The following is a 17,984-nucleotide window of genomic DNA, read 5'->3' as shown; positions in this document are numbered from 1 at the left end:
ATGCGTAAATTCCCTTTGATTGGCATTAAATGTTAATTTCCCAGTGGCACGTCGACTTTCATTTTCCGGATGAACGGTGCACTTCGCTGCGGACGACAAGGCGGCCCGGCTTTTTCCTCAGTGTTCTTCCTTCGCAGTCATTATTGGAGCACTTGGTAAGGTGGCTGTGGCACTGGGAAGCGGAGATTAGGCGCGGAAATGCTCCGAATGTTCGTTTGGTTATCGCCAGCAAACATTTCAAAATGGCTATGGCGAAAGTCGGAAATTTGATATGCCAAAAACCGTTTACGATCAACAAGTGATAGGAATGGGGCTCATGGCAAATTATGCAGATTGGCTGGGAAGGGGTGAGGTGAGGAGGTGTGAGGAGTGGTGAGGAGCGGGGTGCTTTGGGGGGAGGACCTAGGATATTGAGGAAGTTGGCTGCAGTGTTTGGCGAGAACTTTCCATCAAGTGCGCAGGAAGAGACATTGATTTGACTGCAGCGAAGTTTTCCATTATGGAAATGTCATCAAATCGATTTTCCCCCCTCGTTCGGCCTTGTTTTTCCTCTTGTGCGACGAGGCTGTAATAACGGTATGCTGAATGCCGAACTGAGCTGGGCTGGAAAAACGAGCATGATGCATGCAGAGCATATAGCACAATATGTATGCAAAGGCTTTGTTTTTGGTTTTATTAAATTTATTCATATTTCTCTTTGTGTTCTTCTGTTACTCGTATTATTACAGTAATAATAATAATTATTATTATTCCATCTATGTTAATATAGTGTGTAATAAAGCTTGACAATCTATTAATGCTATTACAATGTATTCTCGGTTATATTGTTTGTTCAACGTCCGCTCCTTCCGGTCTGTCCTGTTCGTCTCCGTGTCCGTCTGCGTCGCTATGACCATGTCCACGTCCGTGTCCATGTCCGTATCCGTGCGTCCTGTCCACAAGTGGGCTCGTGTCCTGTCGGGATGTTTTGTATTTATAAATGCGTATACGAGTTCGTGATGGATTCTGGTTCAGATTCTGTGCGGCTCGTAGGATTTGGCTAATTTCAACATTCGAATGGAATTCAAGTTAAAATGCAATGTGCAATGCAATGTTTTTATGGTATTGTACAAAATTTGTTACTACTATTCATCATTCGAATTTAATTTATTTTGGCAGCACTTCGCAGCGCTCATAAAAAGTTAATTTTGCCGCTCCCTCGGCCCCTCAATAGATGCCACATGCAACGCCAACAGATGCAGATACCCAAACAGCAAGACAGTCGGATACGCAGATACGTGGATACGTGGATACGTGGATACGTGGATACCCGGACTCGCAGATACGTTTCGCATCTAGTTATCTGGTTCTGTGGGCGCCTTCCATTTGCATTCAAGCTGAGTAATTAAAATCATAGTTACATTTCCATCTCCGTCCGGAAAAACGCGTAGCGGTCGTGGCAGTGGAAAGTGGAAATTGGGAAATGGTGAATGGAAAATGGTAAATAGCAAATGGGAGACCTAGTTAAAAGCATAGTTTAAATTTTCTCTAGTCGGGCTCTCGCTATTCTCATTACCCATTACTCTATTTGCGTGTTTACACTTGTCTTTGCTCTCGCTCAGTTGGCGGTTTCCATTTGGTTTTAATTAGTTAAAACGATTTAAAATGAATAAAATATTGGCTCTGTCTGCGCGAGTATGATGTAATTAAAATGGCCTATGTACAGGGTCCGCCCCTCCCGCCAAAGTATTTGTATCTGTATCTGTTCCTGTTTCAGATTCAGATTCAGATTTAGATGCGTCCATTAGAGCGGGCGAGTAATGCTTTTGATTGAATCATCCACTTTGCGCTGTCAAAAATGAGGTACGCAGGGAAATTCAGTTAAATTATATGCGGATTAAACTAGAATGCCGTGTTTGCCGTGCTTTGTGTGTGCCGTGCAAATTTGCTCTGGTTCAGTTCATAATAGCAAAATACAAAAATCCCTTCGCTGGAAACACTCGGCACACATTAAACAACAACGGCGATAAAACAAATAACGGATAACTACGGGGTGAAGGGGTTAAAAATCTCATGGAAGTTGTGCAAATATTTGCCTGCATACTTTCCCATAATTATTATAGTAATTCATTGCATTCATGTGTTTAATTATTCCGCACACACACACGCGCATACAGACACACACACACATGCATGCTTGCATTCACACATTTATCATGCGAAGGGGCGGCGAGTGGGCGTGGTCATGTAAGAGGAATTTATCGTGTACTTATATTGACTTCTATAGCTTACTTTTACATTACCAAGCTCGAATTTGAAACTTTCTACAGACACAAAAAATCCATTTAATGCGCGACCTCTGTTCTCGTGTGCTCTCTCTTTCTCTCTCTCCTCTACAAACATGGATCTCGATAAATGTTTACATTGCATATGTACTATATATAAGATATACACATCGATATAGCCTCGCTTGGGTCGGTCGTATTTGCTTTTCATTCTCTCTACATCCAGATTACACACAAGTACAAACATATGCAGATGTACATATACATACATGTATAGATATTATGTTGCGTAAATGTTAATGTCGTACCCTATTCAGATATAGTTTTGATCTACTTGCAGGACTTCGAGGGGGAAAACGGAGAGGAACCGAATGTGTTCTAATCTGAATGCTAGGATAGTGGGCGTGGGCTACATCTGAGATTGACTAAATCATAGGTACTAAGTGTTCAGCAAATACTACGCTTAAGTAACACGTCTAAACAATCGCATGGGCTAACGGGTTAAAAACAGACCTTAAAAACATTTGGCACGACTCTGTGATATATACTCTCGATACTTTTCGATACTTTTCGGGTAGTGAGCATAAAATTATTTTGATTTAAAAGTCCTTAAGCATTAGGAATACATTTACATATGTACAAGAAAGGAACTATTTTACGGGGTGAGGGGCTAAAACTAGATAAAGTATTTATATATCCAATGCACATCGAGGATTATAAGGGCGATTATATGGGGCGTAATAGATCTGGCTAACGTTTCATATATATATATATGCATGCCTAGAGATTTGAGTTCCGCGTCTCACACCATCCTATACCAATCTAATCCTATTCAGTGACTCGTCTCTAAAACTCTAGCACCCCAGAAGCAATATGTCTAAGACTCGACCATCTTGGGTCCAATACATTTGCGATTAATCGTACTATACACCTTATGAAGATCAGTTTTGGTCGCTATACCTTTTAGAATACACCGCTGTCGACCTCTATGAAGGTGCAGGCTTCGAGGGGACTACTACCAAATGCTAGCTAGGATTGGGACTCTAATGGAGTATGAATTAGAAGTATATTCTGTAACGGTATCTAGTCTGAGAGTGCAATCCGAATGGAAAATAAATGTTGTCCTTGCTCGCCTCGCTGTTAACTCAACATTTTCGAAATCTATAATTTTGATTGGGATGTGACACGACAGTCTCATATGGATTTCCATTTAATGGCTGGTTTAGTCCCCAATAATGAAAACCCAATCGAGATCCTGTCTGCATTTCTTGTTGGTTCTATGTTCCTCAGATGTGAATGTGATGCAGTCAATAGATTGTGTAGGTCGCTACATATACATATGTTCATTTAGAGCACTCGTTTCTCAAACTGATATGAACCAAACGATTGCCAAGGGTTTCTGGGGACACGAATCTATTGACCTATTTACACCTGGGTACCGTAATACTAGAGCGACACGAACTCGCCAGGACCGCCGCCCTTGTCCTGGCCTTGAGTCACCTCCTGCGGCTGGTGAAGATCCTGCGACTGCTCCGGCATTCCCTTGGTCTGACTCTCCGCCTGGCCAAAGAGCGTCTCGTTTTCGTAGCGCTCCTCGTCGTGCAGCGACAGATTGGATCCACCGAGTCCTCCGCTCGCGGTGATCCGCCGACCCATGTTGTCGTACTTGGGGTAGGCGGAGCTGTCCAGCGGCCTCATGGGCGTCACCTCGACGGGCGGCGATTGGCAGGCGGAGGGCGGTGGCGGCGCATTGTTGATGCAGCTGGCGCAGTTGCTGGGACTCGGGTGATGGCACTGCACCACCGCTGTTACGGCGGGCGGCGGCGGCGGAGGAGGCAGCTCCATGGCATTGCTGTGGTACGCCGACTGGTGGGGGTCGTAGCCACTGGCCTCCAGGTTGTAGGTCACGATTTCATCATGTGTGTAGAGTCCGGATGGCTGGTGTTGCTGTTGCAGCTGCTGGTGCTGCTGCTGCTGAATCTGCTGTTGCTGCTGCTGCTGTTGATGTTGATGCTGCTGCTGCTGCTGATGCTGCTGATGCTGCAAGGAGGTGTCCTTCTTGAGAATACCTCTCCGGGCTGTGTGTCTCGGCAGAGTGGCAAACTGACCCTCGGGCACGGCGACTGCACCAGCACCACTCTCCTGTACGTCCTGCATCCTCTTCGGAATGTTCAGCAAATCTGGATACATGTTCAGGTCCGCACCATCCAGCATGTCCTGTGTGACGGATACCCGGATGAAGATGTTGCCCCCAAACGCTGGATTCGGGACAATGTTCGAACAGAACTCTGGGGGCGGTGGGAAGACGCCCACGTTCAGCGGGAACTCCTCAGAGATCTGGGCAGGATGCGAGTGGGCATGGCCTGCCATTGAGGTGGGCACACTCATCATGCCGCAGGTGGGATCTTTGACCTGCATCAGCTGTTGCCGCATTCCACCACCACCTGCAACCTGTTGCTGTTGCGGCTGCTGCTGCACCAACATGCTTCCATGCCGATGACTCTCCACCGCATGGATCTCTATCTGGTTGAAGCCCATTCCGGCCGAGTCCCCCTTGTTCATACCGATGGAAGTGGGCTGGTTGTCGATGCCATAGCTGTCACCGCGATCATTGGTGGTCGTGGTGACGCTCGAGTCGAGAAGTTTCTTTTCCTGGTCATTGAAGCTAACACTCGACTTCACGCCGGCCTTGTTGGCATGACGGTGCTGGCGGGTGGTGCGTTTGCAGAGACAGACCACAAACGAGATGGAGATCAGCAGAAAGACGGTTCCGAAGATGCCCATGATAAGGCCAAAGTACCAGAAGGTCTCCGGCGTCTTCTCCAGCACATGCTGAACGATCTCGCTGAGGTAGATGCTGATGTTCTGCGTCATTCTGCCGATGGAATTCGAGCCCGTGCAGGCGTAGGTTCCAGCATCCAAGCTGGTCACGTTGAAAACGGTGAGATTACTCCACAGCTTATCCGAGGCGATGCTCTCCGAGTCGAAGAGCACGTTGTCGTTGTCCAGAATCTTCCCATTCAGTTCCCAAGCCACCTCCGGCAGGGGATCGCCGTACACCAGGCAGCTAAAGGTGGTATTACTCCCGATGTCGATGTTCTGCACCTCTTCATTGTTGAAGATCTCAACCCGCGGCGGACAGCCGAAGAGCTCGTCGTCCACGCTGTCCCAGGTGCGATCCTTCTGGGCCGGAGGGCCCTTGCAGACCAGACTCACGGAGCTCAGTCGGCTGTTCACATACCAGCCGCGGAACTTTCGCAGTTTGCAGTTGCACTGCCAGGGATTCTCCTCCAGGGAGAGCGTCTTCAGATTGGCCATGTGCTGGAACACGTACTCGCTCAGGCTCTCCAGCAGGTTGTTCTTTAGGTTGAGGAACTCCAGCAGGTTAAGATTGGCCAGGGACATGGGATCGATGTAGGAGATCAGGCAGTCGTGCATGTCCAAGGTACGCAGATGGGGCAGAATAGGAAACTGATACGCCGCCAGGCGCTTGAGGGGATTGCCATTCAAATAGAGTATCCTCAGACGATCGTTCCCCATGAAGGTGTCCTTGTCGAGCATCTCCAGCTTATTGTCCGACAGGTCGATCTCCACCAGTATCTTCAGATTGCGGAACGACTCCTTGTGTATGTACTGCACCTCGGACTTCTTGAGGTAAATACGCTGCAGGTTCAGCAGCCCCAGAGTGGAGAACTCCTCCCGGTTGAGGTACGGGATGTGGTTGTCATTGAGCACCAGCACCTGCAGCTCTGTGCTCAGGGTGTTCGGGATGGTGGTCAGCTGCAGGGAGCTGCAGATGGCCGACTTCTTGCCATTGGTCCACTTGCAGGTGCAGTTGGAGGCGCAACTCAGGGACCAGTCATCTGCCACAGTCCAGGCCACCAGGCACAGCAGAATCCAGCAGACTAAAGGAGAAATGAGGAAAACGAATTTAAATGTATTACTTATAAATCACATAGCGATATAAAAACAGGGGTCTAAGATCATATACACATGTATATGTACGTAGCTAATCTGCAGTGGCTTTCCTTTGTATTGACCATCTATTTGGGCGCGTGGCACCTGCTGCCTGGGAATGACAACTCACCTGGCAGAGTCCTCGGGGTACCGCTCCTCCTCCGCTCCATGCTGCGATGCATATGGCTTCGTTCGGGGCTCCTGCTGCCGATTTTCCACTACCCTGGCAATTGATGACCCTAAATGGCTTTGGCTGATTCGATTGCCATGTTTCACATCATGTTGCCGCCGCCAGCAAAAAGGTCTCCATTACTCCACATTACTCAGCACTTTGGCCACATTTCTTCGGCACTATTGATTTTGCCGTTTTTTGCCCTCCGCCTCCAGTTTGGCTGAGTTCTTTTCTTTTAATTCGCTTCGAGTGGAAAGTTGGTCCTTGTGGGTGCCTTCTGCTCCTCCTCCTGGCCCTTCTGCTGCTGCTGCTCGTCCTCCTGCTGGTATCCTTTTAGGAATTCTTAAATCTGCAAAATGTAAAAGAGAATCCGGTATTAGCGTGAGCGGCCAACAATGCCCATTGTAGTTGTGTAGTTCTAGTTGTTCCTACTGCACCCACACTTGGCCCATTTGTAATCTCTGTTTACCGAGTTCGGCTTTGGCCTCTGAATAGAGTGGGTGGGTGGTGGCGGTGCCAAGTGGCCGGGGCTTTAAAATCGCCTTTCAACAACATTTTGTAATTTGTTGTACGTCCAGCCGGACGGCACAACAAAGCGGCAACCAAAACCCGCAGGGGCTCAGGCTCGAACTCGGGGCATTCCCCACAATACCCTTGGCCACCCATATTCCCATCCCCTTGCCCATTCCCATGGCCAGCTCCATTCTCATTCTCATTTTCATAGGCATCGACATCGGCATCGGCATTGGCATCGGCATCTTTACAAAACCAGCATCAATAGCCTGTCGAATGGTTTTTACTTTTGTGCTCCCCCTCGGGTTTTGTTTGCACTTCTTTTGAATGAAAAGGAGCGGGACTGAACTGGAAAAAAGCCAACTCGAAGCGATTCCGAGGTGGTTCTGGGAGGGCAGGTTCATCATTCACTGCAGAAAATACTATAATTGTAACTGGGCTGTACGTTTGTATATTAATTATAAACCCATTATGCAAGCCCCTTCAAGAGCTTAGTCAATAATATTGGAGAAGGAACCAGAGCTCCACCACTGTGTTGATGACTTCAAATTTACCTCGGCTTAAGACACTTGTAACACTGCGTATGAAGTTACTCCCTGTGTAGTGCTCCTTTCTGGCATAAAAGTAATTTAGCTCAACAGAAAGTGCCTAATTTAACACAATCTACACCGCACTTACTGTTGCCAACCGAAGCTGGGCCACATTCGCTTTGCCCTCGGTTTCCTGGATCACTCACACCCATCTCCACCTGCCCCTAGAAGGCCCACCCAACAGCGCATGAGGATGAATCCGCTCCACTGGCAAACTAGGAGATACAGACAGACAATGAAAACGTAAAAAGCTCAAAAGGTTCATTTGTCAATTTGCCATTTGAATTTGTATTTGAGAATTCACTTGGCCGCTTTTGCGCTTTGTCCTGACGGCACCCAGCCACCCACCAGGATCCCTCTTCGGAAAGGACGACCCACAAAGCCGGGCCAAAACCTTGGCAGCCTCAATTTCTGCTCATCGCTCGTTGCTGGCAATGCGGATAATATTTCCTGTGTCAGTGCAGCAGCAGCAGCAGTTGGCAGTTGCAATTGCTGGCTTTTCCTCAGCCTCAGACCGCTTTTCCTCGCCCCTTCGTATTTTCCACTCTTCTCCCAATCGTCGACACTTTTATTTTTGCCGCTTTATGAGCACACAGATAGAAAATGGTATATTATTTTATGGACTTTGATTCCCAACCGGGAACTGGAAACACAAATAATGGCATTCGATCGCTTTGAAACATAAAGTACATTCGTTCACTGATCGAACTACTTTAAGACTCGAACAACCAACATTAAATTGGATTGGTGATAAAGCTCGCATTATATATTACTTGAGATAGTTATTCCCAGATATATCTACAAACTAAATGGACATTTCGGTTCTCCAGAGATTTTTCCCAGTGAAGATAATGCGGGAATGGAGGCACTTAGGGGACACTCTGGCTGGAACCGCAGCGGCACTCACAGGTTCGTTGATATTCATAAATGTGGCACAGTGGACCAAAAAAGCAAAGCTAATTTGATGGCCAATTGCCAAAAGGAGGCCAGCCAAAGCGCGCAACAATATTAAAAAAATATTATGGAGGAATATGTGGCAAGAGCACTGACTGCAGCCGCAGTCGTAAAGCAAATCAATTAACTGATGCCACAGAGACATGGGGTTCCAGTTGCAGCATATGGGAGATGGCCCAGAAAGATATGGCATTTTCCCTCTGCCAAACTCAGACAAATATCGACTCGGACTCGGACTCGGACTCGACTCTGGTTATCTGGTTTTTGGTATCTGGCTAATCTGCCGGAATGGCCGGTAATTGTTAACCTGTACTTGGCAATTGCCAATTTGATTTCGAATCCAATTCAAGATAATCTGCGGCAGTTTAGCTGCAAATTGATTTCGGGCTTCAAATCCAAACAGATGCAACAGTGCGTATGAGCAATTATACGGCGGTAAATTAAGTGGACCTGGAACTCGGAGAATGCCAGTCGAATCAGCGAGGAAATCAAATACATACAATATTGAAGCCAAAGATGGAAATAGTCCATCCTCGTAATTAGTTCGCTTGGTTCACATCCCGCCAGGATATGATGTAAAGTCACTGTGAAATTGAGCGACAGAATTTAAAACTTTACTTTTGTGCACATATTGGCAACACAATGTTGACTGAAACGCAGTTATGCGGAATTAAAAGAATTGATTATAACCGAATTAAAAGCCTTACCATTCCACTGCACCCGAATTAATAATGCATTATGAGCATAACCCATCGTAATTCATTATTCCTTTAAACTTTAAAATGCACGTTTCCACCTTAATCCATTATAACCCACCTCCACGAATAAATTGCCATTCTAGTTTTTGGCGTTTTTTGGCGCTCCTTTTCGTTGGTCATATACAATTCCATTTGACAATTGGAATTCAATTTCAATTTCAGCTGGCCGAAAGTTAACTAAATGTCCGCCCCGCAGCGCGACCACGCCTCGCTCATTTGTAAAACTTCATCAAATGTAATTGTCGGAAAACAGGAAAAAGTCCTTGTCCAGGACCAACAATTGGAGGCCATGCTCCGTGCTGCATTACCAAATTAAAAACAAAAACTAAACTTTTCCGCTTTTTTCTTTCATTCCGATTTCTGCCCAACTTTCCTTCCGCTGCCTTCATTGTGCGTAGCCAGGGGCGTAGGTCACCGCCGGGGTTATTCGAGCTTTTTTTTTGGATTATGCAAATGCGAGGCGGTTATCTATTTGTTTATGCAACCAATCTGCGACAGGTTTTAGGCGTTGCGCTGTTTTGATTAGCGCTACACGCAAGATAAAGGGATTTTTACATGAAACGTCAATCGAACTCTGGGAAAGCAGCCCTCAGATATTAACATATTCGTCAAATAATGATTAAATGCTATGCAAATTTTATTCGATACCTTTAAATCATTTAAGTTACCCAAAATATATTTTGCCTAAATATTTCAAGTCTAAGGAACAAAGATCAGGCCACGTTTCGACTTTTGCCTCCCTTTGGCTCAACCTCCCAACGGACTCTTCGTTGGAATCCCCTTGGGTCTGAGCCCCTGTGCGTATGCAAATGGTTTCTTTGCCGCCTGGCTGAGCACTTTCTCCGCCGCTCCTGCCACGCCCACCTGCCGCCCGCCCCGCTTCCTCCAATTGTTTCGCTGTTGCATAAGCACGTGCGAATGTGCGTGCAAATGCAAATGGCGATGGAAAAGTTTTTAAATTGAGCAAACATTAACAAAAAGGCAAATCCAGAAGGGGGCGGAACTTTTCCGGGCAGCGCCAAGTGGCGGCGGATGGGGGCGTGGCACTTGCATGGCAAAAACAAATACAAAAAAAAAAAGAAATAGTACAAGAACACGAGTAGGTTGCTCTTATCGCCTGTCATCGGGTGGCCTATTTGTTTTTCCTTGTTAAGACCAGGACCATGGACTCGCCAATCTTTCAAGGACAGCCGTCTCCGAAGTGTAAATTGCAAACTTTTCCTTGGGCACCAAAGTGGATCGGGGCGTCCGTCGTGCCACAAATCCGCACATAATCGGAAAATGTCACAGGGAAAAAACAAGCAAAATTAATGGCACTTGAAGCGCCGCCAGGCCAAGATTAGATGCCGCTGACGTTGACCGTGTTCAGTTTTATTGCCGCCCGGAAATGGTTTTCATAAATACACAAAACTCCGCAAAGAGCAAGGACGCAGGACGCACGACGAAGGACGCGGGACAAGATGGCAGGATTGCAGGATGGCACGATGGCGTGATGGCAGCAGCAGACACTTATGGACGGGGGCAATGCAATTATCTGGGGGCAGAGTGCAAGTGCAGCACATTGTACGTGCGAAAACGAGAAACAGGACATTCGCCTTAGCCAAGCAGCCCGGGGCTTCTGGGGCAGGAGCTGTACGGCGGAGAAGGACATAAACATGTGCCTTGCTCCTGCGTCGCCGGAGTGCCAGCAAGTGCAATTGTTATTGTTCGCCGTGGCCTTTGCATGCGGAGCATTGTAAATTTATCATGAGCTGTGCTAGGATTACACAGAAAGAAACTAATGGTCTTCTGGGTGGAGAAACCTTGATGGTCAGGCATAGCTGATGAAATTCCCGACTAAGTGGCAGTAGTCTCACATGCAAATCATGTGTAATCTTATGATTGCTCCCAGTTCTGGATAGGTTTTTTTCGGTGTGCAGGGGATCGAAAGCTTCCATCTCACACTCGCAGCTATCTGGTCCATTATTGAAGCCAAAACAATGGACTGGCCCCTGGGGAATCAATAAAATCGGTCCGTAATCAGCCACCTGCCAGGCTTGCTCCGGCAATGCGGGGCAACGAGTTTCTTCCGAAACGCATTGAATTGGAGGTACGTCGTCCATTGTGAGCCGCATAAATAATACCCCGCGCACGGCTCAGCTGAAACTATTGTCTTGCCGAGCAGGCTTCCAATTTATCTGGGAACTTCTAATCAATTCAAACCTGCAATTGAAATTAGACCTAATTGGCGTCCGCATCAGGAGCATCAGGAGCAGGAGCAAGAGCAGGAGCAGGCCTTCGATCTCAGCTACCCATTCATTATATTTTCATTTCGTTTCAGTTTCGAATCAACTCGATGCAACAGTGCGTGCAAACAGTTATTTAACAGTTTGTCAACAATAACGAGTAGCCGCCCTGTTGGTTCGCTGGAAATTCACCATTTGCCATTTACAATTTACCATTTCTGTGTTAATAGGAAAGGCGGTATTGATTGAGTTGGCTTATTGGCAGCTTATAAATAGCAATGTTTTTCCAGCCCTCCCCGCAGTTTGTCCTCTACTTGGTTTAATTGGAAAATTACAATTTTCTCTGAACACAGGGCAATATGTTTTCAGTGAAGATTTCCGTTGAATTGATATGCTCTTCATAGAGATGCAATTTGAGATGCCAGTCGAGGATTGAACGCGATATATTTACTTTTCCATTCCAACAAGATGCAATGATGAACCTCATTCAAATGGCTTTTCAAGGAATCAATATATGTACATATATAACGAGTAGCGTTGTGTCAACATCTAATAACACATTTCATCGATGGGCAATCCGCATCAGTCCCAACAGTCACCAGTGTAGCCCGTAATATGAGCTGTGTCAAGTTGATTGACGGACTTAATTGATTGAAGCCCACTTAAAACCATAATGCACACACCAGTGACCGGCCGGCAAAAATGCCCATTATTATTTTCCCTTTTGCGAGGAAAGTATCTCAATTTCGGCCTAGACCGCAGATCAACATTTCGCAAATGTCGTGTTGCTGGTCGCATTGTTGTTGCCACTGTTGTTTGGCTGTCAGAGCTTACAATTGCTTGCCATCCTTGTCATCGTCGTCCTGGTGGTTTTGCTGCAATTCCGTTTTGGGCAGCAGCTGTACCTATAACTCGAGCTGCTGCCGCTGGATGCTGCTGCTGCTGCTGCTGCCGCTGCTGTTGCGTTTGCTGCAGCTGCGCATGCCGGTCTGCTCTTGGCAGCTTTACAACTGCGAGACCATTCGAGTTGATGCCGCCCAGGCGAGTGAGGGGTGTGGAGTCCGGCCAGACATTATAGTCGTCAGTTGCTGCCCCATTGTTGCATTGTTGTTGCCGCTGCTGCAACTGGCGACGCCAGCGACATGACCTCAGCACACAATTTTCGGGGAAGGCGGCGGGCGGGGGTGAGGGTATTCCCCGGATTTGCATGCGTATGCCATGTCCAGTATGTTGTGCACACTGAGCACTCTGCGAGCCATCAGTATATTTGTGTAGAACCACAGAGGCACACACAAACGAGCCGAAGGATGCCGTCCAGGATGCCGGGATGCCTGCATGCCAGGACGATGATGATGGCGGCGGTGCTCATATTTTGCCCAGGACCACAATCAGGAGGACGACCAACAGGAGCAGGGCCAGGACAATTGCAATGCAAACAATACGGAAGCGGCAAGGAGCAACTGCAGCGCCGGAAATGGGCTGAAGAAAATGGGAAGATGCCACAGCAAACAACAGCAGTGGTGTCTGGTTTTTATAATGCAACTCAGTTGCAACAGGAAGGCAATATAATATAAATCCAATTTATTTTGTCATTAAGTAAAAAAGAATTCTTCGATGGAGATTTGTCAAGTGCTTAAGGAATGTAGAACTAAAACATTTATGTCAGAAATGTTTTTTTTCGGCCATTTGTACTTTTGTTTGGACCGAAAATCCATTAAAAAGGCTTTTTGAGTGAAAATCGAGAATTTTACTGACAGCTGAAAAAAAAAACGTTTTCCGACAGCTGCAAGCATTAGTTAACTATTAATACCACTTTTAGCCAGATCACAATTTATTGAAAAAAATTTCAAAAATTTTTAAGTTGTAAATTGGTATCCCAATTGACAGGGAATACTTTTAAAAACATAACAGAGTATTCCCATTCAATTTCGAACTATTTTTCGCTTAGTTATGGAGAAAACTTTGGTTTTGGGAGCATATCGAGGCAAAAGGTGACGGTTTTTGTACATAACTCGGACATATTTTGACCAACAGCGGAAAGAATGGCCTTTTTGAATAGCTGTTGACACCAGCTAATGATCGGTGGCACTTTTTTTCGGATCCAAGAAAATTAATTTTTGGGCCGTTTTTTGATATTTTTATAAGGGGTTACATCACAATTTTTTGCTAAAATTTTCAAAAAATAAAAAGTTGGACCATTTTTTGACCATTTTTACAATAGTTATCGTGAAAATGCTCGTTTAAGGAGGAACATCAAGGTAAGGTACATCTGACAACAAGATATCAATATAAAGACAAAACCATTTCCTGATTTTTGGGAAATTTTCAAGGAACTACTTAAATCCAACGTTTTGGATAGAGTTTAAGCGAAAGAAGGCAATCAATCACGGGCAGGCATATTGCACAAAACCTTGGCAACTAATATTCGCCAGGACTTAAAAAGTTGATGTCCTGGCAGCACTGAGACAGCAGGAAGAATAATCAAAAGACGGGCGGAGCAGAGAAGGTGGGCGACAAATGTTGTGTCCCGGCAGATAAGAAAGGACGAGGCCGGCGATCTATTACCACAGCTGCACAGCAGTCACATCCTGCTGCGTCCATTGAGCGAAGTGTGCTAAGCAAACAAAATGCTCCTGCGAGTCCTGCTGCTGCTGCTCCTGCTCCTGAATACGCTGCCCCTGCATCTGCAACAACAATGCCTTGAATAACCAAAAGGGATGTTGACTTGCCGTTTGCTAAAAGGAACTGCAGCTATTCCGTTCGCATATACTCATATATTCATTTACTTGGATGCCGCCAGATGCTGCCGTTCAGTGAGTCCTGTGTCCTGGCAGCCTGGGCATCCTATGTGCCCGGGTGTCCTGGCCACCCCGTAAATTAGTTGCACCCATCAGCCCGCTCCAACTATTTCCCTCGCCGGCCGTCTGAAGCTCGGCTCTCCGCAACCGCAGCCTCTGAATGCGGCCAAAGCAATGCGGAAGAATATTAAGCGGTTTTTAAGCGCCTGCATATTAAAAAGGATACAGAAAGGATACTCCGAGACAGAGACGGCAGCTGGACCAGTGATGGTAATTTGGCCTTTGCCAGAGAGCTCTGTGCCTAATGGCACTCCGTGGCCAATTTAAAAATGAATATAACCTCTATATCTCCTCGTATTCAATTGAACCATTTTGTTTTTGAAAAAAAACAGCAAGTAATGAATGTTTAATGTGTGAAAAATAAATGTGTCCTAAAAGTATATATTACTCTTTTCAGGATAGAAAGCGCATCTCTGCCGCAATAAGAAGAGAATTGAAGAAACAGAAGCAAAACGAAGGACATTCGGCGGCAGCTTTCGGATTCCCTTGGCGGCTGGCAGTTAAAGTTCCGTGGATCATTTGGCGATTTGCAAATTACCAACAAATGCTCTTGGAGCGAAGGACGAGTGGGTGGTGGGAGGTGGTCGATGGGCGGAACGAATCGGACGGCGATTGTGCGAAAAGTTCCTCTCCGACATTTTTATTTAACTTTTATTTCTCTTTTTATTTCGTTGGCCGTCTGGTCTAATACGTGCATTGGGTTCTCCGCTGGCCACTTGGACTTGGAATGGATGGGGATTGGCATCGGCATCGGCATCGGCATCCACTTGGAGTCCACTTTGGCAACCGAACCCTTTTCCATTCAATCGAGCGTTACCTTTGTTTTCAGCATGTCCTTTCGGTTGCCTGTGCAGTTGTGTGGGTGTGTGTGTCTGTGTTCGTTGTGTAATTAACTCACATTTGCCACGCCCACAATGGGCGACATTGCCGGCTTTAATGAGTCACAAAATGGTTTTATGTGTCAAACGTTTGAAAACCCATTCGTCGATTGCGAGTGCAAATGAAAATGAAAATGAAAGAAATCGGAGTGGCCGATGGGAAATCTGGCCCAAATGATGATGATGATACTCGATGATGACGGCCACCAGGGTCTTTCAAAGGGTTCATTTAACAGCTAATTAAATGTTTAATCGGATATCTCTGTTATGGCGAACAAAGGCACATTGCAGCAATCTATTGGCGAAATCTGCTTTTCTTCTTTGGGAAGGGTAATAGAAATGAATTCGATACAGCTGGAAAGACTGTAAGGAATGAATTTGTTATCAAAGGCTTTGTTTTCAATTGTTTATAATGTTTCCCTGTTCCCCAGCTATTTGAATGCATGTTTGCCAAACTATTTCGCTATATTTAAAGTGGCATATTTCATGAACCCCAGTATGCAGTATGGCGATCGAAATGCAGCAAACTGCTCCACCGCAAATTTATGGCTACTGGGGGCATCCGTCCGTGATATATGAACCCCATTCGTATTTGGTCGACTGCCGGTAGTTGAGCAATCATAATCACCGCACCAGAAAACATCGTCCAGTCCATCGGGCAGTCAGATATGCACCCCAAAGGCCTTTTAATTACTCGATGTCCAATTTCAATGATTCCACTACCACTTCTTTTTGGCTTCTTTAAGCATCGACAACTTGTGTTAATTACTTGCCGGCAAAGTGCAAACCAACTAACCCAATTAGGATTGGAAAAGGCCAGACACTGTCACACAGCGAGATTGAGTGGGGAAATGCGGGAGCTGAGCGATAGCGGGAAATGGGAAAATGGGAAAGTGGGGAGTGCGGGCAGAAAGCAATAAACATCAACTTTGAGCTTTGATGAAATCCGCGAAGAGGCCAACCACCCGGTGAAAGGAGGATGATACACCAGAAGAGGAGTAAGCAAATTACTGGAGCGGAGCTACAAAATGTCCCGGCCAGTGGACTCCTCTGACTTCTTCATCTGGCATTCAGTCTCGCTATCGCCGGACTTATTTCAGCCAGCGAGGATGCCAGCTTTATGAGTGGCCAGCTCCGCATTCAAATCCTGCCCACCTGGGCCTCCATCCCGGCGCACACACATTTCCCGGGGCCTTCTGATCTAACAATTAGACTCCGGGTTACATTCACAAATTTAAATGGCCCCCGAAAGTTGGCTGAGTTTCAACATCTGGGGGGGCGAAAGGATTTGTAAGACGCTTGGAAATTAGCTTATAAATACGCAATCTCAGCCGGGCAGAGCCGGGCAGTCTTGGTCTTCGTCTTGGTCTATGGAAATCCAAAAGTCTGAAAATCTGAAAAGGAAACCCGGCTGATGGCGGAGGACATGGCAACGACACTGACGCAGTTGCTGCATTTTTCATGGGCTGTGCAAAATAAATTAGTGAAAGCTGTAAATATGATGAACTGCTGCTGATGCTTCAGCTTCAGGATGCCTGTCCGCCCCCACCCTTCCCAATCCTTTGCAAGTCATCCATGTCCTGGACCCAGTTTCGCTCGAGCGACAAACTTGCAAAAGTTTTGTTGGTCGCCAGCGGCGCGCATTTTGAACAGCTGAAGCTGAAACTCCAGCTGAAAAGCTGAAGTGGAAAGCTGCACTGGGAGAAATTGCACAGCCATTTGAAGATTTAATCAATGCTTTTCGACTTTGGATCGATCACACATCAATGTAGGTTAAGGGAATTAGATATAATAGTAATAGCCGTAGTATTTAAGGAGTAAATCTAAGGTGGTTGTTCACCTCGCTCCATTTTCCAAACGTTTTTTCCCTGTGTGATGGAGATTGGTGGTGGCACCTTTCTGGCGGAGCATCCTCCGCAGCTCTCGCATTTGTAGCCGCTTTAGTTTAGTTTGATTCAGTTAGTAGTTTTAAGAGTTAAGTAGTTTTCAAAGTTTTATGAATTATTAAGAGGATTTTCTAGTTTTACGCTAGCCTTTCATTTTCGCTTTCAGCTTCCTGCCACCCCGGTCGCTTTCGCCCCGCATTGCCCAAAAACCCCCGGAAAGCGCCGGAAACCCCTTGCAAGCCCCCGGAAAGTCTGCTTTTAGTCGCTCGTCAGCCGTTTCCGCTGGTGTCCGTCGTTTGCCATTTTGGCGTCGCCCGAAAAGCTGTCGAAATATTTTGCAGATTTTTTAATTTTTCATGCCGCACTTCCACGCAGCTGTTGCTGTTGGTGGCTTTATTGTTGTTCCTGTTCCTGCCACTGAAGTTGATGATGATTATGATGATGACGAGGACGAGGACGCCGGCAGAGCGAGCAAACATTGACTTGAATGGCGGCACAGCCCTTTTCCTCCGCTGCCTCCGTTTCCCCCAATTGGCCCCCGAAAATTAAATACATTTTACTGTCAATAAAATTATAAATGCAAATTATAATTTTCTACTGCCGTTTCGGACACTGGACGTGGACGCACAACAATTAGCCAGCCCCTCTCCAAGCCACTCCCATGCCCCCTCGCCTCTCCCCCCTATCAGCACGTCGCGCTGTGAGTGGAGCACTGGAGATAATACTCCCCAAATTCTCTGCCATGGCAGAGCACTGATTGTGACGTCAATGGCCAAATTAAAACTTTAACGTGTCGCACAGCGAGTGGTTAGTGGGCATCCCAGATGGCGGGTGAACGGATGGATATGGAGATGGGGATGGAGCTGTGGCCCAGTGCTGTCAGCTCATCATTGTTTCCCGTCAACATTTTCCGCTTGCAGAAGGCATGC

General features: G+C 46.5%; 1 protein-coding gene and 1 pseudogene across 1 annotated transcript in view; both read right to left on the bottom strand.

Annotated features, from left to right (window-relative positions):
- Positions 1–663: 663 nt before the first annotated feature.
- Positions 664–17,984, bottom strand: part of LOC6619509 — a 30,757-nt gene continuing 13,436 nt past the window's right edge. Inside the window, exons 2-3 of the mRNA XM_002043688.2 lie at positions 6,352–6,742; positions 664–6,169 (exon numbers count right to left, since the gene is read on the bottom strand). Coding sequence (XP_002043724.1) covers positions 3,711–6,169; positions 6,352–6,403 — 2,511 coding nt within the window. The 5' untranslated portion in view covers positions 6,404–6,742 and the 3' untranslated portion in view covers positions 664–3,710. The remainder of the gene's footprint in view (positions 6,170–6,351; positions 6,743–17,984) is intronic.
- LOC116801756 lies at positions 9,004–10,480 on the bottom strand (annotated as a pseudogene).

Source organism: Drosophila sechellia, chromosome 3R, assembly GCF_004382195.2.
Source record: "Drosophila sechellia strain sech25 chromosome 3R, ASM438219v1, whole genome shotgun sequence".
NCBI lineage: Eukaryota > Metazoa > Arthropoda > Insecta > Diptera > Drosophilidae > Drosophila > Drosophila sechellia.
This window is presented reverse-complemented; position numbering and strand designations above follow the sequence as displayed.